A 26989-nucleotide genomic window follows, 5' to 3' on the forward strand; every position below is an offset into this window, starting at 1 on the left:
GTGGAGGATGTTTGTTCCTGCGGAAGTCTACCACCAGCTCCTTGGTTTTTCTGGTGTTGATGTGGAGGTAGTTCAGCTGGCACCAGTCCACAAACTCTTGGGTCAGTTCTCTGTACTCCCTGTCGTCCCCATTAGTGATGAGGCTGATTATTGCAGAGTCGTCGGAGAACTTCTGCAGGAAGCACTGGGTGGAGTTGTGGGACAAGTCTGCAGTGTAGATGGTGAAGAGGAACGGAGCCAGAACCGTTCCCTGTGGCGCCCCCGTACTGCAGACGACCCTGTCCGACACACAGCCCTGAGTCCTCAAATACTGTGAGGTAGTCCAGTATCCATGCTGTGAGGTGATGGTCCACTCCTGTGTTAGTGACTGTTTATGTAAAAGAACTATTAGCAGCAGTATTGTCAGGGATGAAGGTACAACATGCATCACCAAACATCACACACACCCTCCTTTTGTGCCATTATATTTTGCCATGTAATGAGGCTCGCGCTTGGTGTTGACTCTCACTGCAGTAGAGTATCACTTTCTGTTCCTGTTCCAACACACAGTGGTGCTTTTGTGTAGCTTATCTGCGTAGTCAGTTTAATTAAAAACAAAATGATAGATAACATCTCACTATTCATCACTGATTGAAGAAAATAAGAACAACCCCAGGTTTCTCTTCAGCTCTGTAGCCAGGCTGACAAACAGTCAGAGCTCTGTTGAGCCAACCATCCCTTTAACGTTAACTAGTAATGACTTTATGAACTTCTTCCCTCAGAAAAAATTACCAATAATCATCCCACAGATGTAATATTATCTACAGCTACTTTTAGTAGCTGTAGATAAGAGTCTTTTTCTCAAAAAAGCATCTGTAGACGCAGCAGTCTTAGCTAATTATAGGCCAATCTCCAACCTTCCTTTCATATCAAACATCCTTGAAAGAGTAGTTGTCAAACAGCTAACAGATCATCTGCAGAGGAATGGTTTATTTGAAGAGTTTCAGTCAGGTTTCAGAGCTCATCACAGCACAGAAACAGCTTTAGTGAAGGTTACAAATGATCTTCTTATGGCCTCTGACAGTGGACTCATCTCTGTGCTTGTCCTGCTAGACCTCAGTGCAGCGTTCGATACTGTCGACCATAATATCCTATTAGAGCGATTAGAACATGCTGTAGGTATTACAGGTACTGCACTGCAGTGGTTTGTGTGATGGTAAATGGCCTGCATTTGTATAGCGCTTTTCTAGTCCATAGGACCCCAAAGCGCTTTACACTACATTCAGTCATTCACCCATTCACACACACATTCACACACTGGCGATAGCAAGCTACATTGTAGCCACAGCTGCCCTGGGGCGCACTGATAGAGGCGAGGCTGCAGTGGTTTGTGTCATGGTCCATGGGAGTGTCCAGGTTTTTTACATCTGTGGCTGTAGGTCTCCCATCCACCCCTTTAGGGTGGAGCCTCCTACATCTCACCTGGGCCTCATGTATGTGCAATCAGCAGGAGGGCTTCTTAAACCCGGAGCAGTCTGCCATGCCTTGCCGGTCTGTTGTGTGCCATCTGACGGTAACTAGGCCACTCTTTCATGTAGTTAAACTAATCGCCTTTTCCTTGAGTAACCTTCTTCTCCCTGTGTGCAGAGGTTGACGTTTCCATGAATCAAAACATCAGGAGTGAACTTACCTTACTCCGCCCTGGTGATCTCAGGCTGCTTCTCCTACCTGGTTGCCTGCCCTCCGACCTGCCACTACACACCAGCAATTGCCAGGTTTATGACAGGTTTTTACCATATCTATCAAATAGATATAGAATCACACACTAAGGTTAATTATGGAATTCCACAGGGTTCAGTGCTAGGACCAATTCTGTTTACATTATACATGCTTCCCTTACTCGTTGTTCCTAGAGTATTTAAAATGGTAAAAATGGTAAATGGCCTGTATTTATATAGCGCTTTACTAGTCCCTAAGGACCCCAAAGCGCTTTACATATCCAGTCATCCACCCATTCACACACTGGTGATGGCAAGCTACATTGTAGCTTGCCTCCCATTCTACATTTAAGTAGAACGGGGGGCAGAGCCTTCAGTTTTCAGGCCCCTCTTCTGTGGAACCAGCTTCCAGTTTGGATTCAGGAGACAGACACTATCTCTACTTTCAAGATGAGGCTTCAAACTTTCCTTTTTGCTAAAGCATATAGTTAGGGCTGGACCAGGTGACCCTGAATCCTCCCTTGGTTATGCTGCAATGGACGTAGGCTGCCGGGGATTCCCATGATGCACTGGGTGTTTCTTCTTCAGTCACCTATCCCACTTACCTCTCTGCATCGAAAAATTACTTTTTATTAAGTAATGCCCCCAGACCTGCTATGTCCCCATTGCTTGCCTCCCAGTCGGCCTCCTGATCTGCCTCGTTCCTTCCCCTGGTCACTTGGCCGGCCTCCTAAACTGTTTTTGTGTTGGACTCTGTTTCCTCAGAACACGGCCGGCCTTCAGAACTGTTTTCACCTTATTGTTGGACTTCTGCTCCTGGTTTTGGGGTTTTGGACTGGTTTATTTCTCCTGTCTCCTCCTCGCCTGGGTGGCGCTCATTGTGGGCTCTCGCTCTTGGCCAACACACCTGCGGCTCACTAACCTGCCACTCCCGGCCACCATTTAAAACAGTGGCTCAGTGCTTCTCATCACTGGAACGTTAAACTACTCTTGTTAGTGTTGGCTGGTTCTATAAGTATCTCTCGTGTTTCTTTTGTGGTTTTCCTAGTCCTGATTCTCTCGTCTATCTTTGTGTTTAGATTCCCTGGTCCCATCCTTCATTCCCGTCCCTGGATTTCATGGATGCATGGAGATCTGGCATGGTACCTCTAGACTGGCAGACCGGCGTGGTGGTTCCCATCTTTAAAAAGGGGGACCCCTTATCATTGCATGTGACAGAAAAGTAAACTGTGACTTTACGAAAACTGTATGTGAAGGGGCCATGTTGAAGCGTGGTGTTGGGAATAGTTGTAGCACAGGTTTTGGGTGGCAACAGAAAGTAGAATTCTTATCTACTCCACGATGCGTTTACATGTCATGTTTGTGTAAACTTTTTAACAGCTATCGGTTTATAACCAAACATGTGTAAATCACTTGATACAGGTATCATGCCATCAGTGCACTGTAGGCTCTAATATTAGATTATAAAAATAATTCCCACTTTAACACATTAAAGGACAGTTTACAAGAGAGTTATTGTCACAGAAGCTTGTAGGTGGAGATCAGGCCTCTTCCGGGGCAAAGGGGGCCCTCAGGCCTCCGGCCTCTGGGCCTGCGGCTCGGTTCACTCTGGCACAGCTGGCTGCCGGCAGAGCCAGCGGGCACACCACTGCAGCCCCCTCTGGGTGCTGCTCCGTGGCTACTGGGTGACCCCTCATCTGGGGCTCTCCTCAGCTCTTCCCAGGAGGGTGGCACGGATGCCCCTCCGGTGGTCCTCCTTGGGCTCTCGCCCTCTGGGGCCTCTGGATGTCTGGAGCCGGGATCTCCTCCATGCCTGCTTCATGCCCTGGGGGACGGGGCTATGGCTCTCTACATCCTCTAGCAGACCATTACATGTGGAAACCTTTTGAATAAAAGCGCGCTGATCCACACAGGTGTGCACACGGGTGTTCACTGTTCATAGACTTAAACTACACCTTTATTGGTGCTATTTCCAAGCACATTATGCGCTGTTGGTCCTGCTTGCTACACAACAACATTCAGTATTTAGTATTTACTGCTGTTTACACTTAGCTAGATTAACGTGATGGTGTTGTGTTTAGTATGTTGCTCTGTTTTTGCTTGTTTTCTTTTCTTTTTCTCTCAACAGGTGATCCAGGAGATTTTTTTTTCTCTTCTTTCTCTTTTTAAGTGCCCTTTCTCACTGTCCCTCTTACCTTCTGTTTTTCTTTTCCTTCATCGTTCTCTCTCCCTTTCCTATCCCTCACTCATGTCTGTCCCGTCTGTAACAACTGAAAATAAAATAAAATAAACAATAACAACAAAGGTCGATCAAATGGACCAATAAGCAAGGCCGTGATGATCCATTTGGCAAAGTAAATCCATTGGGTCTCCTTGTTGGTCTTCAGACAACAATTCTGACGGCTAAAGAACCAAATGGGACAGGAAAAAAAAAAAAAGGTGGAGATCAAGTGAGGAGTGTGGCTGCTGCCCCCGCTGTCCAAGGAGGCTCAGACGCCAGGTCTGGGCTGGGCCTCCCTGGACTCTGTCCCCACAGCTCAGCAAACATTATAACAAACACAAATTGTTTTTTATAATGTTATAATGATTAGGAGCTAGTGGTGGGATTTCCGGCTCTTTTTAGAGAACCGGCTCTTTCGGCTCCGAACTGGCTCATCAGGTTGTTTTGTTGCTTTAATTAATTTATTATTAACAATAATATAAAATTATGCACAAAATGAATTACTAATGTAAAAAAAGTGGTTTTATTTATATGTTTATATATAAATATATACGGTGGCCCCTAGAGACAAAACACGTACAAACTCCAAAACACATTTCTAGCATGAACTGAACTTCCAAACAGAGCTACTAGATCACTTAAATTACACAATTGAAAGCATGTGTGTATTGTTTGTGTATTTATACTCAAGCACTCATATATATTCAAATAATTAAAAAAAAAAGAAGTTCATTTACCTGTTACTACCACACACCAAATCCGGTCGTTGGTACTTGCTGGCTTGTGTAGCCACTAAGTAACAAAAGCTCAACACTGCCCCCTAGCATCCTGGAGCACTTCTGTTGTGTTTTGAGTTTTTACGTGTTTTGGAGTTTTTACATGTTTTGGAATTTGTACGTGCTTTGTCTGTAGGGGCCACCGTAAATATAAAATGTAATAAATAAATCATATAATACAAAAACCAACTATTCACATTTCAACTTTTAATTATTTAAACTTTCAGCTTTTTCCTTTTAAATAAATTTAAAGTGAAACAACACAAAACACTGCAAACAACAACACAATTAAATATAAATTATAATATGAAAACAAAAAGAAGATGCACATTCTCTGTCATATGGACCTGCATGAATAAACTTTCTGAATCCTTTATCATCTGCAAGAAAATGTCTGTTTGTTAGCAAAAGTATGTAGACAGGTGGAGTTACAGCTAGAGGTTTTTGAAAACCCACTTATCAAAGGCGCAGTGTTACTAATTTAATTTTAGTGAATAAGGCATGTGACCATAGAGAGGAAAATCACTAATGCATTACACTGTAAGACAAAGAGGGAAGTGTTTCTGGAGATGCAGATCCTGGTTTTATACCCACATAATCTCACCGAGTGCGTGACTAATGACAGATTTGCTGCATTCCTTTTTTTGGGAATATCCAGCAGCATTACAAAAGATCAAAACTGATTGGCCTTTGATTTAATGAGCCAAATATTCACTTTTAAAAACGGACTTTTATTGTAGTTCTGAACATCAGTGTTACTGGTGACGAAATCAAGATTTGTTGGATATTTGCAATAAATCAATCATCTGTAATCATGTGTGCTTTTGTTGGAACGAACCAGGAGGAGCTAGATTAGAGATGAGTTTATCCGAGAGATAAACTAGATGTCCATGGAGGCTTTTCTGTGTGAACATTTATAAACTGCCTCTTTGTGGCCAGCTGAACCTGTTCTTGCAGTCTGCATCATTGCAGAATTAGAAATCAGCATAGATAATGTTTGGAGCATATCACTACACTGTAACCAGGATTTAGACTTCAAGCAGTATTAAGTTAAGCTTTAGTGTTCGAGTTTACAAAACAAATGTCTCTGTATCTACCATCATTGTAGGATCTACTGTACAATATAAAGCACCTTGAGGCGACTGTTGTTGTGATTTGGTGCTATTTAAATAAAATTGAATAGAATTGAGTCATTCAGAAAGATGTTTCAGTCCAAACTATCATGTGATAGATTACAGTCTCGTGTCACAGTAAAGCTCCCTCAGCACCAACAGAAAATATCTGCCTAGGAATAGAAATTTCGGTTACTATGGCGAGTTTGGTTAAGCTGGTGGAAAATATGACTTTGACATTTAGCTGATGTGTAACCTAGTTATTAGTAGTGACGGTCTGTGAAGCTCCAGTGCATGTGACAAAAAACAAACCACACTGTGCTACAGAGGCTCTGTGTCAAGGTACCCCTGTCCCCCCACTGGGATATATTGTTTTATTTTGTATTCTATTTTCATTGCTGTTAATGTTGATCAGTAGACATGTGGCGGGTCTGCACCTCATCTCTGCCCCTACTTTAACCCCGCTGCTATGGCCCAATAAATATACCGTCTGAATAAGGCCACCAAACAGCTCACAGCCTCTTCATCAGAAACTACAAAGTACCGATACTGTTATTATTGTTGACATAACGACAGCAGATGCATTGACGTGGCTGTTCAAACTAAACACTGTTCACAGCTTTAGCGGAGAAAATGCGTTTCAGCTCATTTTGTTCCGCCCTCAAGAAGTTTTGACGCAAAGAGGGCGGAACCACTGACAGACTTATCCCAGTGAGGCGTCCACACGGACTCATTAACGGAAGCACACTCGGGCTCGGAAGCGTTTCGGTGTGGGAAGCAGAAGGATGTCTCTTCAGTCGGTGCTGGTGCCTCTCTTCAAACTCTACTTATGCGGAATTAAAGTTCTTCTCTACCAAATTTTCAACCGCTCCTTTACGCTCCCAGGTCAGCCCCGCTTCTCTCTTACACAGCTCTGTGTCTGCTGGTTTGTGCCTGATGCATATTTGTCGCCATGTGCGGTACTGATGTCGTGTCGTCGTCGACAGAAGCGCCTGCAGGTATAGAACTGCTCGGTCAGCTGTAAGAACAGGACACGGAGAGTTTGAAGTACTCGTTAGTTCGTAATTCCGCTCGATAGTGTGAGGAAGATGTGATTTCTGCCAGAGCCGTGCGGTGCGTGTGTTTGCGGCTGAACAGCTGTTAAAGTAGCGTTTTCTAACTCGCAAACGGTTTATGCTGGGATGAGATTAAACTGAGATGATTCTTACGGTGAGTCCGTCTCCTCGTGGGCTCCTGCGCGGGCTGTGACACAAAGGGGACTCGGATCGCGTCAGAACAATCCTGTTTTCAAAGGAGGTTCATTTAATTTTCATTATCAATCATTTGTTTTTATTTCTTACACTGATTCATGTTTGTACACTTCCTGTGATGATGAATGCACTGACCTTTACACGCACGTTTCTATGCTTTTTCTATTGACGTGCATTAAAATGTCCCCAGGGACAAGCTTCATACCCCACTGAGCTCATAGACACTGTGGTAAAGGTGTGACATGAGAGCCGCTTTGTCTTTACAAATGCAAAGAAAAACCTGTGGAGCTGTAACAGCCTGGGTCCATTAAAACGGTGACAGAGGTAATAAGAAGTGGCTCTCTGAAGCATGTTTTACCAGCTGTTTCAGTCAGAACTAAACTATATATAACATTAGTGGTGCAACGGATCCAAAATCTCTCGGATCGGATCAATTTTACGGATCAGCAAAAAAAGACAAAAATGTAACATTTACTTATTGAAGTATTTTTGCCTGTTTAAAAACATTCAGCTCAAGACTCATTCCACAATTATAAAAAAATGATGGTACAATATGGGGCAGTACAGTCTTTGTATCTACCACTCAATGCAATTTTATTTATAAAGCGCCAAATCACAACGACAGTCGCCTCAAGGCGCTTTATAATGTCGCACTCTCCTGTGATATAATGAGCGGTCACGTAGCTTTCCGTTGCCCTGCAGCTCCACCCGTCTGTAGTAGTTGGGCAACAGAAGATGCCTGGGACAGTTCAGCCATAACTTTAAACTTTTCCTGCTCATACATGCTTGGAACGATGTTGCCACTGAAGTGGACGCAAACGGGATATCATAGCGTGGCTCAAGCACGTCCATCATAGTTTAAACCCCTTGTTTTGCGCAACAGAATACGGCCTCCCGTCTGCAGCTAAACACCCCAACAGCTTCTGTAATAGCTTTAGCCCGGTCGGGCTGGGCAGCAAAGGGCTGCTTAAACGCCTCTGCTCCTCCACTTGGACCTCTAGCGCTGACCATAACTACCACTTGACAGACCCACCACGCCACCTTACACATACTTGTTTTTCTTCTGTTTCCAATCTTCGGATCATGTGCGTACCGAACCGTGGAGTGGGATCGGTTCGGATTATGGATCAACGGTGATCCGTTGCACCACTATATAACATGTAATGAAATAATAGTATATGTGAATCCAAACTTTTATTTTTAACCCAGACAGAACTCCTGGGTTAAAGTGGAGTTCAGCAGGCAGGGGAACATCAGCTGTAGTACTTTAACATATCTGAAAGGATCCCAGTGATTGTGCTGTGAGCTCCAGCAGATCTTTGTGTACCCCTGATTAGCTGCCATGTGTGACCACTGCTGCTCCATAGTGGACTTACACAACTGACTTCACCATGATCTAACCCAGTGTTTCATTTTTCCTTTCCCTACACTGAGGTGGTTTTTCAGGTGAACTTCTCATCGCCAGAAAATGTTTGTTTTTATTTGTTTTTTTCAAAATCATAGCAAAAGTATGTAGACAGGTGGAGTTACAGCTAGAGGTTTTTGAAAACCCACTTATCAAAGGAGCAGTGTTACTAATTTAATTTTAGTGAATAAAGCATGTGACCATAGAGTGGAAAATCACTAATGCATTACACTGTAAGACAAAGAGGGAAGTGTTTCTGGAGATGCAGATCCTGGTTTTATACCCACATAATCTCACCGAGTGCGTGACTAATGACAGATTTGTTGCATTCCAACTGATTGGCCTTTGATTTAATGAGCCAAATATTCACTTTTAAAAACAGACTTTTATTGTAGTTCTGAACATCAGTGTTACTGGTGACGAAATCAAGATTTGTTGGATATTTGCAATAAATCAATCATCTGTAATCATGTGTGCTTTTGTTGGAACGAACCAGGAGGAGCTAGATTAGAGATGAGTTTATCTGAGAGACCGCTCAGGTTGGAGGCTGGGCTTTAGACATCTACACAGTAGGATTGTCAAGAAAAAAATGTTACTCCAGTATTTATTGATACGAAAATGAATACAGAATTACGATACTTTGCATCAATATTGATACAAACAGCTTAAGAGGAATTTTAGAGGTCTGTAAAGCTCCCGTTTCAGCAACATTGAAGTTATCATAAATGTTAACCTGGATGATGCACACATTAACATTAGACACTTAACTATTAGCTCAGTGGCTATCAGGTAATTGCTGGGTTATCATTGCTGTGGCAGCTAGCAAACTGTAGCTGGATAGAAGAAGAATTGTTCCGGCTCAGCTGGTCACAGATGGAGTATTTAACCAGGGCAGATTATATTGGCATAATATAAATATTGCTTCTTATTCTTTTTTTAAATGTAGTTATAATGTATCGGCAATTTTCAATTAAAAAAATTCAAGGGAATGTATATTTCTAATCTTCAGCTCATTGTTGTTACATAATATAATAATGATACAAAACAATTAAAGGAACACTTTGAAAACACATCAGGTCTCAATGGGGAAATAAATCTATACTGATAAGGAGTGGGTTGATAGAAATGACACAAGACTGAGCATTTCCTTGCAGCAGGTGGGACCTAGAACTAACTGCATAGGGTTTGACAGTGGGTCTAGGGTAGTCTGAGTGCTGTTATCCAGCCTGTAGAGATCGGTGCGTTGCTCCATGGATATACCTTACCAAACTCTCACTGACCCACGGCCGAATGCTGCACGTTCTCCGCAGTATTTCCAGACCCTTTTACATCTTTCACATGTACTGAGTGCTGCAGGTACTACGGCTGCTGCTTTTAAAACCACAGAGCCCCACTAGTGGACGTGACAATTCCAAAATTCTATGGCAAATGCTAATTAGGCTCCACAGGGCCAAACAGTAAGCACATAATCCGCTGGAGGACCTCGGACCCTCAGGCCACTCTCATGAAGTCTGTCCCAGGGACAGCAGCAGGGAAGCCCAGACCTCCCTCTTGCCACTTCTTCCATCTTATCTGAAGGAACATCAAGATGTTCCCAGGGAACAGATACACACTCTCCAGTGTGTCCTGGGTTTACGCCGGGGCCTCCTCCCAGTAGGACATGCAGGGCTGGAACACCTTATCCAGAAGAGGACACCCTTAGCTGTTTCCTTTCAATGTGGAGCAGTAGCAGCTAGGGCTGTGCGATATGACCAAAACCTCATATCCCGATATCAGACATCTATCGTCCCGATAACGATGTAAATCACAGAAATGTAACATTTTCTGTAGAGTCTGTGAATCTCGGGCAGCTCGACTTGCGTGAAGTGTTTCCAGCTGCGCGTCATGTAGCTGGAGTCGAGTGTTTTAACCGATGCATGAAACGATACATTTTTAGACATAAGTTGTAACGGCGCCGTTTTCTTTGTGAGTATTTATCACACGGCGTGCTGCGGGGAAAAGCCTGTTCTAACTTTTGATTCTAAGCTTTATTTTTTAGCACCTGGCGGCTCTTTTTTACTTCTCATCCGTAAATAATCTGCTCGTTCACGTGATTCAGTTTATTTTGAAAAGTCTCAACAGGATCTTGAGCTTTATTGTGAAAGGTTTATGCGGAACATAAACAAGCGGACACGCGATGCTGTTACCGTCGTTGTTGCTAACGACGACGCATAAAAACAGGCGCTTGTCCGTCCGTAGTGTGGTTATATTAAATATAAGAGAAAGAAGAAATTAATATAGCCCCTACAGTGACATCAAAACCATGAACAAATATTGCCGTAAACAGTTTATTTTGCGACACCACGAAACAAACGATAGCGTAAAATGAAACGATGGACGTTTTTATATCGTCATCCGATATATATCGTTATATCGAACAGCCCTAGTAGCAGCTATACTCTGAACCCTTCCCAAATGACTGAAAGCCCATCCAGGAAAGGTGGAAGCTAATATTCGCTATATATGGCAAAAACATCAGGCCAATATTAAAAGATTTATGGCGACGATTTCACCATTTGCGGCACCTGGTGACAAATGGCTGCCACCAAATGGCAGATGGACACAATAATTTACCTGTATTGGGCATCAATTAAAATTTTAACAATTAAATTAAGCAACTAGTGTGTCTGGTACCAACTACTGATGACAGCAACAGTCGGTTAGTCTCTAGTTAACTCTTCATCATCTACGATAAAACCACCACCAAAAGCCACCAGAGCTTATCTTTGCATTGTTACGTGCTGTATGTAGTGCTATGTTTTTATGGGTTTTTTTTTTTATTTTTTTTTTTTTATTTAAGCATTTCAATTTATTCTACATGGCTGGCACGGTGGTTAGCACTGTTGCCTCACAGCAAGAAGGTCCTGAGTTCAGTTCCACCATCAGGCCGGGGTCTTTCTTTGTGGAGTTTGCATGTTCTCCCCGTGTTTGCGTGGGTTCTCCCCGGGTACTCCATCTTCCTCCCAGCGCCCCCCGCGACCCTGAAAAGGATAAGCGGAAGCGAATGGATGGATGGAATTTGTTCTACATCAGTATTACATTTTTTTTATTAATCCTAATTTTAGTAACTTTAGTTCATAGTAACTAAATAAATTGCTAAAAAGTGCAATAAAACCACAAAGAAACTGAAAGCCATTTTTCTAGATGTAGACCTCAATTTATAAATAAAAGGTTGCACAAAATCCTTTCAAACCACCTAAAATTAATTTTTTGTTTTCATAACTTTGTTCTTGATATGTATTTATTTTTATATATAAACTAGCAAAAATGGGGGAAAAAAAAACAAAAAAAAACAAAACAGTGTATATTGTGCTCAATTTATAAAAAGTCATCAGTACTAAAGTAGTGCAATCAAAGTGTCCCAGTAACCGACAGGAAGTGTATATAGAAGAGGAAGTATATAGAAGGCCACAAAGTTAAACAGTATTTTTTTCTGTTATTAATTTCAATAATGCCAAAGCAGCTGAAGCTGATTGACAATCCTCTCGGCTACTTAACTGACCATATCAATGTCTCAGAAGTTTAATTGACTTAGTGCTGTACTCTGATTAAAAAGTGTCCCTTTAATTTGTTTGAGAAGTGTGTTTATATAATTAGTGCGACCTGTGGCAGTCATTTTCACCAGGGCTAAACAACCATTACACAAACTTGAAATTTGGTTCCAAGAACGTGAACATAGTTGAAGGATTCGGCTGAAGAGCGTGTGAATTGACCGTGTCACGTCACATGTGCCACTTTGGAATGTGAACAGCATTTCACACACATTAAATGCGCCATGCTTTAGCAGTATTTGCAACCGATAGCCTTCATTCCTTAAGGTTAATGTTAATATGCCTGTTTATAATTTGTCATTCCTGTAATTAAATGGTTATGTCTGAGTACTCTGACTCACAAACATTTATTTTGTACAGCCAAATATTGGAGAACTGCAGCTCCATTTGGCTGTTATTGGTCTTGAGTTAGATACGATGTGGCTGCCAAATCGTTGTGGGTGGAACCGTAGTGTAGTAAAACCAGCAGTTAAATGATGTGGTAAACGAATTAGATATGAGTAATTTGTTTAATTGACTAATATTTCTGGTGGCGACCTAAAAGGGCAGCAACATAATCGACTTATTGAAGGTAGGTTTAAAGTGGACATGAAACACTGTGTAAAGGTTAATTTACACTATGGAGGATGCGCTGTCAAAAACTGACATAGATGTAACACTTAAATAAGAATAAGTGCTTAAAGGTTTTAGAGCATGCTTAGCACTATCCTGTGCCAGTACAGGATGTGACATCACAGAGTTGGTTGGTTGTGGTTAACAGACTTCTATAAGTTTATGTAAGCTAGTGACGAAAACGAAAACAAGAATACTAAAACTAAAAAATGTGTTCAAAGGGTAACTTTTTTAATTACTCCTGGCTGCAACGAGTTTTTGTTAATCTAATGTGGGTCTATCAGTTGCAAATAACCAACCAACCTGGTGACCTGATATTCTGTACTAACTCAAGATGGTGCTAAACATGTTCTAAAAATGTGAACTTTTAAACAGTTATTTCTTAAATCCAGCTTCAGAGGCAGTGTTAAATCTGTCAGTTTTGAGAGCAGGATTGCATAGTGTACATGTAGTGTCTCATGTGGCATTGTTATGTTAGGGTTACTTGTGCAAACCTCAGTATCAGTGGTAACCATCATGCAAGTTCCTATCTTAGCCAGATATTTGATTTTATCTGCTCATTTGCATGTTACTTGTTGGGAGAATTGTAAAATCCAGTTCTCAAACACTTAAAATGTTTTTATCACCAAAATCAAATGTTTATTTCACTGTTCTTGTTAGGTTCTCGATAAGAGAAGCCATCCTGATGGACTTTTTACCTAAGGAGCCAATGGAGGGTAAAAGTTCAGGACCTTCGTGCTCAGGCCTCAATCTGGTCGCACACCCACGTGCCAAAAGCAAAGTGTGGAAGTACTTTGGCTTTGACACAGATGCAGATGGCTGCATATTACACTGGAAAAGGATTTACTGTCGTGTATGTATGAGCCAAATTGCCTACTCTGGAAACACCTCAAACTTGTCATACCACCTTGAAAAGAACCATCCCATAGAGTTCAGTGAGTTTGTGAAAAGCAACACAGATCAGATGCGGGAAGCTTTTGCTACGGCGTTTTCTCGGATAAAGACTGAGCCTACAGTTTCACAGCAGCAGTCCCAGGAAACCCATTTAAGGCAGAGCTTAGACTCTGAAAACAAACGACACAATGATTTGACAGTAGCTATTATTAACTTCATTTGTGAGGGGTTATATCCTGTATGTACAGTTGAAGAGCCTACGTTCAAGAATTTAATCGGTATTGCCGACCCTGGATATTCTCCTCCAAGCAAAAGTGACCTCGCAGCCAAAATGGTTCCTCAAATGTACTGCCGTACCCAAAATGTGGTCTTTAATGAGCTAAGTGGAGTTATGAATTGTGGCATTGCTACAGATCTGTGGCAAAGCCAAACACAAAACAGAACATATATTTCACTTTCTGTGCATTCAATAAATTACAACAGTGCATCTGGCTTCTCGGTGACCAACAAATGCCTTAAAACTTTTGAAGTACAAGAGGACAACAGAGCTGAGAATATCACCAGAGCCATGTATGAAGCCTTTGTGAAGTGGGGGATAACTCATAAAGTCATTGGGGCTACCACAGATGGTTCGGTGGATGTGGTGAAAGCATGCTCCCTCCTGGATCTGACAGTGGAAATGCCCTGCCTTGGGCACACAATCAATCATGCAATGGCTGAAGCCTTCCAGCTGCCACGAGTGAGTGGCTTTTTGGGATGCTGCCGCAAGCTTGTCGATCATTATAGAGAATCTGCAATGTATACAGTACGAGAAAAGCAGAAGCAACATGGCCTTGCTCAGTGTACACTCATCACAGACCAGGACCGGTCATGGTTTGGTACATTGGCAATGCTACAAAGACTGAAAGAGCAACAGGCTGTTATAAGTATGACACTTATAGAGAGTTCTAGTAGCCATCATTTCACCTTCAGTGGTTCTGACTGGGCCTTGTTGGAGGGCTTGATTGAAGTCCTCCAGCCCTTTAAAGTTGTGGCAAACATGATCACTTCTTGTAAGTATCCAACCATTAGCATGGTGAGACCTGTCCTTCATATGCTGCTGAACACCACCCTCAAAATTAAGGAAGGGGATCTCAAAGAGATCAGCATGAGCAAAGAGCTCATCTCCAAGGTCTTGTCAAGCACATATTCACAGAATTCACAGTTATCCCAAGAGATCGCAACATTCCTCAACATTGCTACATTTTTGGATCCTCGTTATAAGAAACTGCCTTTTCTTTCCACCCAAGAACGCTCCAAAGTTGAGAGTATTATTATTGAAGAGGCCAAAGCAATCCTTGAGAAGCAGATTTCGGAGCGATCGGGCCTTGATGATTCTTCTTTGGTGTCTGATGAGCCACCTTGCAAAAAACAGGGACTTCTGGGTGAATCTTCTGCCAGCACTTCAGTTCAAGACAACCCTTTGGCTGCCATATTTTGCCAGTCAGATGCAGACCAGAGCCAGGAGGAGCTACATGCTCAAGTAGTAGAGGAGCTGAGCAACTACAAGTCACAGAGGGTTCTAGGTCTGAATGAAGACCCTTTGCTTTGGTGGTCGAACCATGCACCTTTGTTCCCCACACTTCCTAAGGTGCTCCAGAAGTATTGGTGCGTTCCTGCCACAAGTGTTCCTTGTCATAGGTTGTTCAGCTCATCAGGTACTTTTCTTTCTGGGAAAAGAAACCGCATACCTTCAGCTCTAGTGGATATGCAGGTTTTCCTGTATGAGAACTGTCGGAGCTACTATGAGCCTGAACCCTGTGAGGATGAAATTGAAACTGTTTTGGAAACCAACTCTAGTTTGGCTCAGCACTAAAGTGACTGAGGTTTTAAAGAACTTTATTTACTTTGCTAAAGGCTGAGGTTCTAAAGGCTGAAAAGCCACTGGTGGCATAAAGGGACAACGTTTTCAGCCTTTATAACATATGGGACACATTAGCTTTTAAATTAACTGCTGTAAACACATTTCTCCTTTACAGAGCGGATGTCCTTATGCATTCAAAATCTGCACAGAAACTCTATTGTATTAAAATGAAGTGGAAGGTTACAGAAGAAAGATTTATCGTTTATGTAGCAATATTGTGTTTTGTCTTTATTATAAATGTGTCAGCTGTTTTTTGTTTGTTTGTTTTGTTTTTTAAATTACAACTTATGTCTTGATGCATGCTCAGTCGGCCAGGTAAGTAAATCCCAAAAGGCTGATTCTGTTCATCTGGACATTTTTAGTCGGTGAAACGTTTCGTCACTCATCCAGGTGACTTCTTCAGTCTCAGCTGACTGCAGGTTTCCCCAACCTTATAAACAGTACACTTGCATAAAGACTGAAACCAACCCACTGAATGAACACTGGGCTGGGGGGTCATTTCCTTGATCATTAATATGCAAATATGCAAATCAAAGCCCACTGATCAATGGCCATGAGTACCATTCACAGCGAGTTGGGGAATGGTTGCAACTCTCTGTAAACCATCTTACACAGCATTGTAAGATGGTGACAGATGTACCCCTCCCCCGGCGGAGCCAAGGAGGACATTTACGTGAAAAGGGAAAGACCATCTCTGAATCGAGGGGGGGGCCTAAGGGTACATCTGTCACCATCTTACAATGCTGTGATTGCAGCCATTCCCCAACTCTCTGTGAATGGGACTCATGGACATTGATCAGTGGGCTTTGATCAATGGTCATGGCAATTTGCATATTAATGTTCAAGGAACTGACCTCCCAGCCCATTGTTCCTTCAGTGGGCTGGTTTCAGGCATTGTGCAAATGTCCTGTTTCTAAGGTTGGAAACCAGCCGTCAGCTGAGACTGAAGACGTCACCTGGATTATGACAAAATGTTTCTCCCACTGAAATCACTACATCCAGATGAACAGAATCAACTTTTGGGAATTACAACTCATACTTGCCTCAGCTTTGGATGATTAGAGTGGAATACTGGAAGGCTAGGTATTCAGGATTTTTCCATTAGATGGGTCACAAAACCTAAAATCCACAGCCTATTTTTTTCCCCTCATCTGTGCACACCTGTTGCGTTTAAATGCAAATTAATCTGGCAAGTGCCACGCCAAGTCAAGAGGGTATTAAGAGCTATAAGGGAACATGCATGTATCCATTTTTTTTTGTTTGATTTGTTTCTTTCTTTGCTTTCTTGGTTTGAGTTTTGCAGGCAGCGGCCTAAGCCTAAACAGAGAATCTCAGACTTCCATCAACCCAGAATCCTCTAATGGCTTATTCTGGGTGGGGCACCAAGTTGTTTCCAAGCTAAATGAGGGATATAATCTCCAGTGAGTCCTGGGCCTGCCCGAAGGTTTCGTCCCAGTAGGACATACCCGAAACACCTCACCTAGGAATCATCCTAGTCAGATGTCTGAATCACCTCAACTGACTCCTTTTGATGTGTAGAAACAGGCTCAACACAGTCTCTATTGATTGATTGACTGATCAAAGGGAGAATCCAGGGAATCATTTGCATTGTTTTAGCTCTGCTATCTTTTCACTGTAAAATGTCACCCTCCACTCTCCCTTCACTTTTGAGATACTTAAACTGAAGTGGGCGCTTCACCCTTTTCTAGACTTGGAGATGCTGTCTATCATTCCCACTGCTTCACACTCGGCCACGAACAGTACCGGATGAACTGTGGAAGACTGTCGAGGAGATGGTCAAAGTGTTGAGGCCAGTAGCATCTCACTACCACTATGTAGAGTGTGAGTTTAGCTCCGATTCCCTCTCGTGAGTCATTTGACAGTTTTCCTGAATCACTTTGTGGCCATTCCCAAAGTCTTGCTTGATGGTCTCACCTGTACACATCTCGGTGGGGGAGCGTAGTGCACAAACACACCTCTCCAGGTAAAACATTTGCTGCCCATGTGGGCATGGAAATTCCACAGTAAGGGCTACAAGCACACTCTGCCATCCTCTTTTCATTTAGAGTAAGTACAGAGTGGAACAGAGTACAGGCCAGGAAACTGGTTCCAGTGCCCAAGCTGTGCACTGAGGTGAGCCTAACTCTATCTAGTCGCCATCACTCGCTTGCTTAGGATCAGACTCCTTTCCCACCAGTGAAGTGACACTGCATGTACCACAAGCCAATGTTGGAACGATTAATTATATCTCTTTAAACTTCATACATTTAGACATGATATTATGTGATAAGGAAACGTGTAATTTACTGCTAGGTGAATTATTGGTTCATAAATATCTCTAAGAAATACCACTAGGGTGATCAGTTTAGACAGTCTGAAACAACAATGTTTTATTTGCTGTTAAATTTAATTTTCAGTCGCTGTTGAGATTTATGTACCAAAACTACATTGTAATGGTTAGGAGAAGATCGTGGTACAGATTTAAATAGAATATTTTAAACTCATTAACCATGTGAAAATCTTCCGGTTTGTATGTTCGGGGACGAATGCCTCGGCAGACTTACATGTACTTTGTAAATACTTGTCCACATATTGCAGAACTGACTGATAATAAATGTGAGTAAAGGTTTTGCTTGTCTGGCTGCTTGATGTCTTCACTTTGCATGGGAACAATGTTCAATATTTGAAAATGCAATGCAGTCATACAAACGGATTTCACCAGTCTGTTCTGGAGCGGTGTATTTCATAGGTTTCCTGCTGTTTTCCTGGGTTACAAGCAAAACAAAGCAGATTAACTGGTATTTATTAAAGAGTGCTACAAGAAAGGTTCTGTGAAAATTGATCTAAGAAATCCACATGTCATGCTCTTCATTGCACTATTTAAAAAATGTCAGTCACTGGCCTGGGTAATTGGTCATTGTATTTCCCAGTGGCAGTCAAGTAGAATGACATGTCATTGCATTCATAATTAATTTCAGATATGTTTCTAAGTTCTACACAAAACCAGCTGAGTAACTATAGAAAAAGCTTCTTGTAAATCACCTGACTTACAAAAGTGTGTATAGACTTATCTGCACTCACTGTAATTCTGTTCTGTTGATTCTTTGAATGCTGTGTTGCTGCTGCATATTTACAGATGACTGTTAATAGATCAGTCACGGAAGACTTTTGTCCCAGCATTGTCTTAAACCTCATCGTTACTGAACCTCGCCAGAGTTTAAATGAAAGATTGTGCAATGTTCTTATGTGGTCCCCTCTCTCCTCCTACACAGTCTTACCCAAGCAAAATGGAAGGGTTGCCATTGTGACTGGGGGTACCAGAGGAATTGGTTTTGAAACAGCAAGACACCTGGCAAGCCTTGGCATGCATGTTATCATAGGTAGGCTAATGTCCAATCACATGCCTTCACTCAGTCAGTTCCCCTTTCTATACTTTTTCTTAGTTGTGGCAGTGCCTTAAAGTTGCATTGTTTCAGATGTCCCACAGGCTGGGACTCTGGTCTCAAAAACTGTGTGTACAACTATGTAAAAAGGAACCTACTGCCCACTTGAGCTATAAATATTTTGTATGTTGTCTATGGAACTAAACAGCAGCTGTGTTTAATATGAACTTTTTGACCGTTTGTATTCATTTATTGAATGACTTGCACACAACAGCACTGGAATCTTTCCAAATATGGAGCTGAATGCTTCATATCTGCACTGGCAGTAGATCCTAGGTTCTCAAAGTGTAGCCCACAGGCCAGCTAAATGTATTAATGAAAATGAAGTGATCTACAGGGTGGGACAATTATATGGATACACCGTAATAACATAGGAATGGTTGGTGATATTAAAGTCCTGTTTGTGGCACATTAGTATATGTGAGGGGGCAAACTCCTCAAGTGGAGGTACAGCATACACCACATTGTTAAGTCTGTGTTTTGGAGTTTTGTCTTTCGGGTGAAAAACTCCAAAACACAGACTGAACAATGTGGTGTTTGCTGTACAGTGCAGCGAGGAATGCCCAGACCTCTACATTGGAGAGACCAAACAGCCACTTCACAAGCGCATGGCACAACACAGAAGAGCCACCTCCACAGGACAAGACTCAGCTGTCCATCTGCATCTAAAGGTCAAAGGTCACTCTTTGAGGATGCCAATGTTCACATTTTGGACAGAGAGGACAGATGGTTTGAAAGAGGAGAGAAAGAAGCATCTATGTCCACTGTGAGCGACCATCTTTGAACAGAGGTGGGGCTTACGACACCAACTGTCTGCCATCTATAATCCAGTTTTGAGTTCCCTCCCCAGACGCCTTAACGCCCACTCACATCCTGGGCCATCTGACCTCAGGAAATCGCATGATGGGGTGGGGCCAGGTTTCACAATGAGCTCACCTGAAACCCTGGCTGATTGTGACCTACACCCAGTTTCACACCTTGGCTCAGGCGATTAGAGGATCATCGGGGGTCCTTTTGTCCCTCTGTGGGGGGAAACTCCCACTAGGTTTATATCTGGGACTCTCCACCATTTGACCTTAGAACTGAAGAAGCTTCTCGGATGAGAGGTGAAACGTCTTCAAGCAACTTAAAGAAGTCCAGACGCTTTTCTTTGCAAGCTCCTTTGACTACGATGACCTGGATGACTGAGAACCTTCACAGACACATTTATTACTGACAGTTTTCTTGCGTCCACATTTTGGCAAATCCAACACTGAACCAGTTTCACGAAACTTAGCAAGCAGTTTGCTAACTGTAGCATGGAGATGGGTGGTCTCGTAGGGTGTCTTGCATTGAAACCTGCTGCAATGACCCGGTTACTGCATTCACCAGATATCAACACGATTTCGATCCGCTCCTCACGTGTTAACCTCTTCGACATGTCAATGGCTGTGAACAAAGAGAAACTTGTAAATAACTCATGAAAGAATAAAGTTACGTTGAAACCAAGCACACCATTGTTTTTCTTGTGACATTACCAATAAGTGTGATGTGTCACATGGCCCTCTTCCTGTTGGAAAAAACAAAAGTTGTATCCAAGATGGCCGACTCCTAAATGGCCACCATGGTCACCACCCATCTTGAGGAGTTTGCCCCCTCACATATACTAATGTGCCACAAACAGGACTTTAATATCACCAACCATTCCCATGTTATTACGGTGTATCCATATAAATGGCCCACCCTGTAGAATGAATCTATAGTTCATGCAGGACCAACTGAGCGCTTTACTTGGATTTAAAATCTTTAACTTTTTCTAGCACAATAGGGCTAACTAAACGTTCCTGGTGTCAATGCATGCCACCTTACTACTGATTAAAGATTGTTACAAAATGAGAATTCCAACAATAAATTCTTTCTGAAAAGACATTAACATACAAACTTTGCAAACCCTAACTCTGGAGCAGGGATGTCAAACTTACGGAGCCCCGCAGGGGACATGGGAGAAAAAAAAAATTAGGGAGAAAAAAAAAAAATTAAGACGGACTTTTGCGAGATCTCGCAAAACAAACTCGGGATCTCGCAAAACTATTGCGAGATCTCGCAAAAGTTTTAGCCGCATTCTTCGGAGGCTGCCAGCTCGAAGCCGACCGGGAGGTCGAGGCACGATGTGCCGGGAAAGCGGTGTTCCTCCCGGCTGTAGTAGGTCTCGACCTCCCGTTAGCTTCGAGCTAGTGGGTGTCAGATCTCCAAAAACGTCGGAGCACTTTTGCAAATATGTGATGTCTTGTAAACCGAGCAGGTATCTGACGTTTACACAACTACATTCACGCCTCAAAATATCTTAAAAGTGTATTTTGTGACCCAGAAAGAGTAATATTACAACTAAGTAGCTGCCGCCATTGTTGGAGTTTTGCGAGATCCCGAGTTTGTTTTGCGAGATCTCGCAAAAGTCCGTCTTAATTTTTTTTTTTTTTTTCTCCCTAATTTTTTTTCTTCTCCCATGTCCCCTGCGGGGCTCCGTACAAACTCATTTTATACAGCATTTTGATCTTAAGTGGGCCGAACCAGTGATGCCCTCGTTTCAGTCAGCGTAAATACGCTAAACTACACCTTTAATCCCATTTAGTCCAATTTCAACAGTACGTCTCATTTTTACTACAAGATGCTGCTGTAGTGATTGAAAGAAATCTGTTTCACAAATAAATGTGTAAAATTATAGAAAGTTCTGCTGTCTCATCGCCCAGGAGAGTAATCCACATGAATTCTTCTGTCTTTTAATTATTGTTTATCTATTTACTGTGGTGTACTATGAATGGTCATGGTACTGGTGTTCATCAGCAGGAAAAGCTGTAAAACCCATGAAAATACAGCTAAAAGTCCAAAATCTATAACTTCCTAAACATATTCCAAAACCATCCAGTGGGCCCCATCGGAGTCTTTGGCAGGCCGATTCTGGCCCCTGGGCGTCATGTTTGACAACTCTGCTCTAGATTATTTTTTTCATTACCTCCATCATCCTGATGACGACGGACTAAAATACCAGAATATTACCTTCCCCTGTTGATAGACTCGTTGTGATTGGCTTTTTCTCCAGTGTTTTGTTCATTAGTATCAGTCGTACCAAAGGTTTTGTTAGCGAGTGTAGGCTGTAGCATTGAGTGGATCAGCTGCTGGATATCTGCCCACCAAGCCTCTCTTTGATCTTCATCATCTCCAGCTGGGAATGAGAGAGAAGAAGGTGCAGCAGCTGTTAGGAAGATTCACGAAGAAGGGACCGAAGGAACCGGTAAGTCACATCCAGTAACACGGAAGCTCTCATTCAGTATTGTCTATGAAACAGGAAGTGGGTCTTCCAAAATAAAAGCTCAAATTTCAGATAAAAATGTTATACCATGGCAATGCTTTACATCATAAATACATATATGAAATAATGTCAGCTGTGATACTTGCTCTCTGAAAAGCTAAATAACAGGATCACATCTGAGTTGACACAGAGAGCAAATGAAAGCCGACTGTAGACCCAGACACGGGTTTAAATAAGTTAAAATAAACTGTTAGTGTAGTCCAGCCTAACTGGAAACTCAAAAAATACAGTGCAGAAAAACACACACACCTTTTATCCCTACACATGGTGAGTATCAGTCATCCCAGCCTGTAGCAAAACATATAAGTGAGAATCTAAAATAATGTCAATGACAATAATCCTGATTTCTTCCTAAAAATGATACTTTAACAGTAAATAATCGGTGTTATGAACCAGGGATGTCACATTTTCTTCTCCATTACCATGGCAACATTGAGGGTGTTAAAACCAGTTTGACCTCGGACATGACCTCCCCTCAGAATACAAAATGTAAATCCTGACAAACCAGCATCTCCTGCTGTGTAACGACACGTAAAGAAATGAGCGTGTGTGCTAATGCTTACTAGTATAAAGCCCTTCGTCTTACATGTGTTCCATACTGTCCTCACTTGTTGAGATGTTTGCTACCTTTAGGGACTTCTGGGAGACAAACTCAATCATTTCTGCCTATTGATGGTGGGGCGTATGATGTGGCGTGCACAGTGACCTCGAGAGGTCACATGCACTGCAGCTACTGACTGCTGTTACCTGATGGGAGTCGTGGAGTCAGGATTCAGTGCTGTTCTTTTCTTACTGCAGCCGAGTTTGTCTTCGTGGACATGACGTCACTGAAATCTGTGCGACACTTTGTGCGGTTGTTCAGGGACAGAGGTCTACCCCTCCATGTCCTGGTTAATAACGGTAGGCTATACAAACACACACTGATGATGGTCTTTACAAAGTCACGCACCGGTTTACTACATGTTAAACTTGTTCCTTTCACGTAGCTGGGACCATGATGGTTCCTGACAGACAGACAGAGGATGGCTTTGAGTACCACTTGGGCCTCAATTACCTGAGCCACTTCCTGCTGACCAACTTGCTGCTTGATCTGCTGAAGAGGTCAGGAAAACCGGGCTGCTGCTCTAGAATCATCAACATGTCCTCTGCTACACATTACGCAGGAGTCATAGACATGGAGGACTTAAACAGGAGGTGAGAAGATCAATCAGTGGGTGTGAAACCCTCTGAGTCTGAAAGAATACAAAAAGTTTGAGTGATTACATTTTATAATAATCACACAGGAAATCTGCAACTTCACTGTCATGTTTAAACTGGAACACTTTGTCATCCTCATTCCCCTAGATCCCAGCGTTAGCACTGTTAGCGCTCCTGCACGCCACTAAAAACAAACTACAGAAGGTACATCCTGCTGCAGGTCACAGCGTAGCTGCAGACTTTAATCAGACACATCTGAAGACTGTGCTTCCTGATTTCAGCCAGCATGTATTCTTAGCATGCCTACAGAGCGGCGGGCCTGTTGGAGCATCTCTTACTGCTCCTGAGTAGGAAAAACGAGGCACACATGTTCAAAGGTTTTATCTTAGTTGGATTACTGTGTGAGGATACACACAGGCATACTACAGAAACCAGATAAGCTGAATATGTGGAGCACACAAACTCGTGGATGTGGTCAAATAATGGACAGGAAACAAAATAAGGTTCACAGACAGAGACAAAGGAGGGTTATGAGCTGAAGGCTGCATTTAAAACCATGTGCATAACAGTCTATGGACTGGATTTTATAGAATCTGGAGAAGTTAAAAAAATGATTTCGAAAACACACTTTGAAGTGTTTTTATGGTGTTAAATGTTTCCATGGTTGTGATGTATGTTACATAATGGGCTGGGATGATGTGTGAACATGTAGACAGGACTGAGAGCAGCACTCTCACAGCAACGATGCCTTTTAGAAAACTACCAATAAAATCTGTTGAATTTCAGACATTTAAGGTTTTTGTTCACAGGAATTGTTGGTTTGTGTTCTAGTTGGGAAGAGTGCATGTTCTCACCCCGAGATAACCAGAGTGATAATAGGATGTCGGAGTTTTCATGAACGCAGCTCTGACCTGGATGCTGTTTTCTCTGACTGAGAAAGCTGCTCTCAGCTCTGTACCGGCTGCAGTACTCTGGGGAAGTTTGGGATATATAAAACAGCCAGGTTAACTCTGATACTCCCTTCATCCTCTTCTTCCCAGGATCCAGTACAGTTCCCATGGTGCTTACTCCCAAAGCAAACTGGGTCTGGTCCTGTTCACCTACTACCTGCAGGAGCAGCTGACTGCCAGCAGCTGCTCTGTGACTGTGAATGCTGTGGACCCGGGAATGGTGGACACGGCGCTGTACGATAACCTGTGGACTCTGGTGCAGCTGCTCAAGAAGCCAGTAGCCAAGATATTGTTCAGGGTGAGGACCAAGTTATTCATCGTCTTCAGCTGGAAGGTTTTCCCCCGTTATTATTACTCTTTGTTCATGTTTTGGAGATTATGCATGGGAGTTTCAGGAGCAGGAGCACGCCTCCAAACCTTCCAGCTGTCATCTACAGAGGTTCCCCCAGTTCTGCAAGCTGTTCATTCTCCTTTACGTGCCCTCCCTCCCTCCTTGTTCTCAAATCTTTAACTTCTTCACTTCTATTTAGTACACGGGGATCTGCCAGGCCGGGAGCCGTCGCCAGTCCCCTCTGAGGCCTTCCCCAAACCGCAGCTCAGTTCATGTCCAAGCATCACCTTTACCTGCTAAAATAAGGACGTGGGCCCAGCGAGTGAATTCTTATCTCCGATACTGATAATGATGCATATAAAGACCTGGTGTGTGTGTGTGTGTGTGTGTGAGAGAGAGAGAGAGAGAGAGAGAGAGAGAGAGAGAGACACACACTCTCTCTCTCTGCAGGTGTAAGCTGCTGGTCAGCAGCTGTGTGTGTGGCTGATGCTCTGCACTAAACCTTCAGTTCAGTTTGAACCACATGGTTGTGAAACTTTGTGTGATGCTGTTATGATGACATGATGTGTTCACTGCCAGGCACAGAAATCAGACATGCTGCAGCTGAAGTATTCTAAAGCACCTTTATGAGAGGAAACACTCACTTTTGGAGATGTTACGAGGCTTTGAAGCTGTTGTTGTTCTGTGCTTTGCTCAGACTCCAGCAGAGGGAGCCTCTACAGCCGTCTATGCTGCAGCTGCTTCTGAGATGGAGGGGGTGGGTGGCTGTTACCTGTACAACGGCCAGAAGACGCAGTCTGCGGGTGTTTCCTACGACTCTGAACTACAGGCCAAGCTGTGGAAAAAGAGCTGCCAGCTGGTGGGTCTGCAGGAGGCCTGACCCACCAGCTGACCTTAAGGCTGGATACTTCTGCATCCTCAGTCCTCACTGGGACAATCTTATCTAACAATGTTTCAGAAGCCAAACATTTCAAAGTTTTGCAATAATACGCTTGCTTTCATATATAACTTTTACTCATATGGACGTGTTCATTGTGTTATGATTTTGACCACCTCTATTTGAACTTTACCTGACAAAAAAGATAACTATACCAAAGGAGCAATTACATCCACGGCCTGTGGTAGACCCGAGCTCATGGCCCATCATATGTACCAGACATCACATGTGCCTGTTTTTAAACCACACCTTAATATGATTAATATTCCACACAAAGACAGACGTAGAAAGGTCTGAGCTCACATGAAGCCTTCGTGCCGTAGCTTTACCTGTTCATGCCTGTAAATGACTTTATCGATTTATTCTTCACTTTATATTTCACTGTGTGCTGTGATGTTGCTGCTAAAGGAGCAAAGCGTGCCTCAGGAGTGATGTATGCTTTATCGGTTTTATTTATATAGCACCAAATCACAACAACACTCGCTTTAAGGCGCTGAAATGACTGGAGGTGGAGCCGGCGGTGGAGCCGGCGGTGGAGCCGGCAGAGTTCAGTACGCTGTGATTTTCATTGGCAGTGAGCAAGATGGATGGCAGTGTAAATGAATATTGTCTGCTCAGGCTGGGACAACGTTAGAGGTGAGACGTGCATATGCTGGACAAACACAGCTGCCAGGGTCAAAGAGGAAGTTCATGGATGCAGTGAAGGAGGGTGGGAGCCAGGTGATAGTGACAGGTTAGGATGATCTGCTGTGGTGACCTCTAAATAGTAAAGGTACACAATAAAGTACTACACTGATGTGTTTTACTGCAGAGTAGGTGAGTACAGTCAGACTTGGAGCTGAGAGCAGTCCCTTTAACTCAGGCTGTAAATGGGTGGAGTTGGCTTCACCCACAGACGGGACCACTTAGTGTAACTGTAATGCTTCATGAATGTGACTCCATAAAAGAAACATGAACCTGTCAGTGTTATTAAAACTAATGATCACTGCTGCTTTAGTCTGGTTTGCTGTAATGAACTCGTCTCCTACATGTTAACTCTCAGACGCTGTCACAGGCTCACAGCGCCACCCTGTGGACACTGTATGTACATTCTGCTCTGTTTACGCACTTTGGACCAATGTAGCCATGTTTCTGCTGTCTGTGCTGTTATTTGATCTTTGCAATGGTAAATAAAAGTCACGTCTCGGTCTATCACGGATTGGTGTTGTTACTCTGTAGCTTAGTACTGTTGTAAGTACTTTTTCTTGCATGTACTCTTTTAGGGAAGAGTTTTTAGAAAGGTCTAAATCAAAGTCACTCACTGGGCTTTTGTAAAAATCTGCATC

General features: G+C 42.8%; 2 protein-coding genes and 1 long non-coding RNA gene across 3 annotated transcripts; 2 read left to right on the forward strand and 1 right to left on the reverse strand.

Moving 5' to 3' along the window:
* LOC120723379 lies at nt 1-16096 on the reverse strand. Its single transcript, XR_005693730.1, has 3 exons — nt 16074-16096; nt 15929-15931; nt 1-143 (listed from the first exon to the last, which is right to left on the reverse strand). It is a non-coding gene; the product is annotated as an uncharacterized LOC120723379 (long non-coding RNA).
* Nucleotides 6525-26855, forward strand: dhrsx (dehydrogenase/reductase (SDR family) X-linked). Its single transcript, XM_040014797.1, has 7 exons — nt 6525-6691; nt 18733-18840; nt 22103-22171; nt 23048-23149; nt 23236-23443; nt 24487-24694; nt 25425-26855. Exons 1-7 carry the CDS (start codon nt 6592-6594, stop codon nt 25605-25607), a joined length of 978 nt encoding a protein of 325 aa, XP_039870731.1. The 5' UTR covers nt 6525-6591; the 3' UTR covers nt 25608-26855.
* On the forward strand, nt 6579-15767 carry LOC120723372 (E3 SUMO-protein ligase ZBED1-like). Its single transcript, XM_040014790.1, has 2 exons — nt 6579-6691; nt 13324-15767. The coding sequence occupies exon 2, from the start codon at nt 13349-13351 to the stop codon at nt 15410-15412; it is 2064 nt and encodes a 687-aa protein (XP_039870724.1). The 5' UTR covers nt 6579-6691; nt 13324-13348; the 3' UTR covers nt 15413-15767.
* Nucleotides 26856-26989: the final 134 nt, after the last annotated feature.

The sequence above is a fragment of the Simochromis diagramma genome, unplaced genomic scaffold (genome assembly GCF_900408965.1).
Source record: "Simochromis diagramma unplaced genomic scaffold, fSimDia1.1 OVJJ01000165.1, whole genome shotgun sequence".
Lineage (NCBI taxonomy): Eukaryota > Metazoa > Chordata > Actinopteri > Cichliformes > Cichlidae > Simochromis > Simochromis diagramma.